General features: G+C 42.8%; 1 protein-coding gene across 1 annotated transcript in view; it reads right to left on the bottom strand.

Annotated features, from left to right (window-relative positions):
• Nucleotides 1–827: 827 nt before the first annotated feature.
• Nucleotides 828–1,285, bottom strand: part of LOC136547915 (mitogen-activated protein kinase kinase kinase 5-like) — a 4,594-nt gene continuing 4,136 nt past the window's right edge. The window contains exon 8 of the mRNA XM_066539601.1: nt 828–875. Coding sequence (XP_066395698.1) covers nt 828–875 — 48 coding nt within the window. The remainder of the gene's footprint in view (nt 876–1,285) is intronic.

The raw sequence follows: 1,285 nt of genomic DNA, 5'->3' as shown, positions 1-1,285 counted from the left end.
ACGATAGGGAAATGTCGCCATCACCATAGAGCCCTAGGGCTAGACGGCCCTGCCGCTTCGATAGTGGCTCCTGCCCACGGTAGGTGAATTAAAAGGCCAGAAGAACACCATGACAACCCGGCGATGGCAGCCATGACCTCGGCTCGATCCTTCGTGTGGCACAGTGGCCTGACACACGAGCACGGCGCACCCATAACAGCACGAGCCAGGGCGCAACCCACCGAGCTGGCCAATGCCAGGCCAAGGCGCTGAGCTTAGCGTTAACTAATGTTACGGCGCTAAAGTTGACCTCATCAGCTATCCAACAGAGCAATCCACACAACAAATGGGCCACCTGAGAGGAAGATACAAGCATGCCAACTTGGGTTTGTCACTCGGGCACCGGTTTGCGAACTGAGTTCTGGAACATGGGTTATAACGCATTTTGAAAGAACTTGGGGATATTTTTGGGGTAACCCCGCAACATCAAACCAACCTATGAACTACACCAAGCCAAGGTACTCGCCGTGAATCATCAAACTATACAAAAACATGGATATATTATTTAATCAGTTTTGTTAAATTTTAAATGCCAAAGTAGCATTGTCTATATCGTCCTTGACTTAGCAATTGACGAGGGACTCGTTAGAACTTAACACATGTTAACACTTTTGTCTTAATTTTTACAAGGTTTAAACCTCATCGACTTCAACTAACAACAAAGCATGACATAGTCCATACTTCATACTAATTCATAGGAACAAAATATTAAGGCGCTATTTAAGTAGGTTCCACTATATAATTCACCCAAGATAGCACTTTTAAACACAAATCATTAGTTTGCCGACTCAACGAAATTCGATCTTTGAGCTATCAGAAATACCATGGAACAACACCTATTCACCAAATCAACAGTTGCACTTTCATCTACTAAACTTGCACTTTGAATTTATTCAAGTACTAAATACAAGTTATATTTTTATCTTTGTTTATAAAAAAATTGTTCTTCATGCTTAATCAAATAAACAAGCCATTCACTATTTACTCACTATCAGGCATTAACCTAGGTGCTAAGCAAGCTTGTAACACCAAAGGTGTTACAAGCTCTTCCTATGAGGAACATTTACAACACTTACAACAAGTGCTAGATCTCCTCGCCAAAGACCACTGGGTTGTCAAGCTCAAGAAGTGCCAATTTGCCAAACAAGAGATACACTATTTGGGCCATGTTTTAAGTGGTGGCGGCGTTCATACCGACCCTGCCAAGGTTACAACAGTTCAAGAGTGGCCATAGCCAGACAACGTT

The sequence above is a fragment of the Miscanthus floridulus genome, chromosome 4, assembly GCF_019320115.1.
Source record: "Miscanthus floridulus cultivar M001 chromosome 4, ASM1932011v1, whole genome shotgun sequence".
In the NCBI taxonomy this organism is placed as follows: domain Eukaryota; kingdom Viridiplantae; phylum Streptophyta; class Magnoliopsida; order Poales; family Poaceae; genus Miscanthus; species Miscanthus floridulus.
The sequence above is the reverse complement of the archived record's forward strand: the minus strand, read 5'-3'. Positions and strand labels throughout refer to the sequence as shown.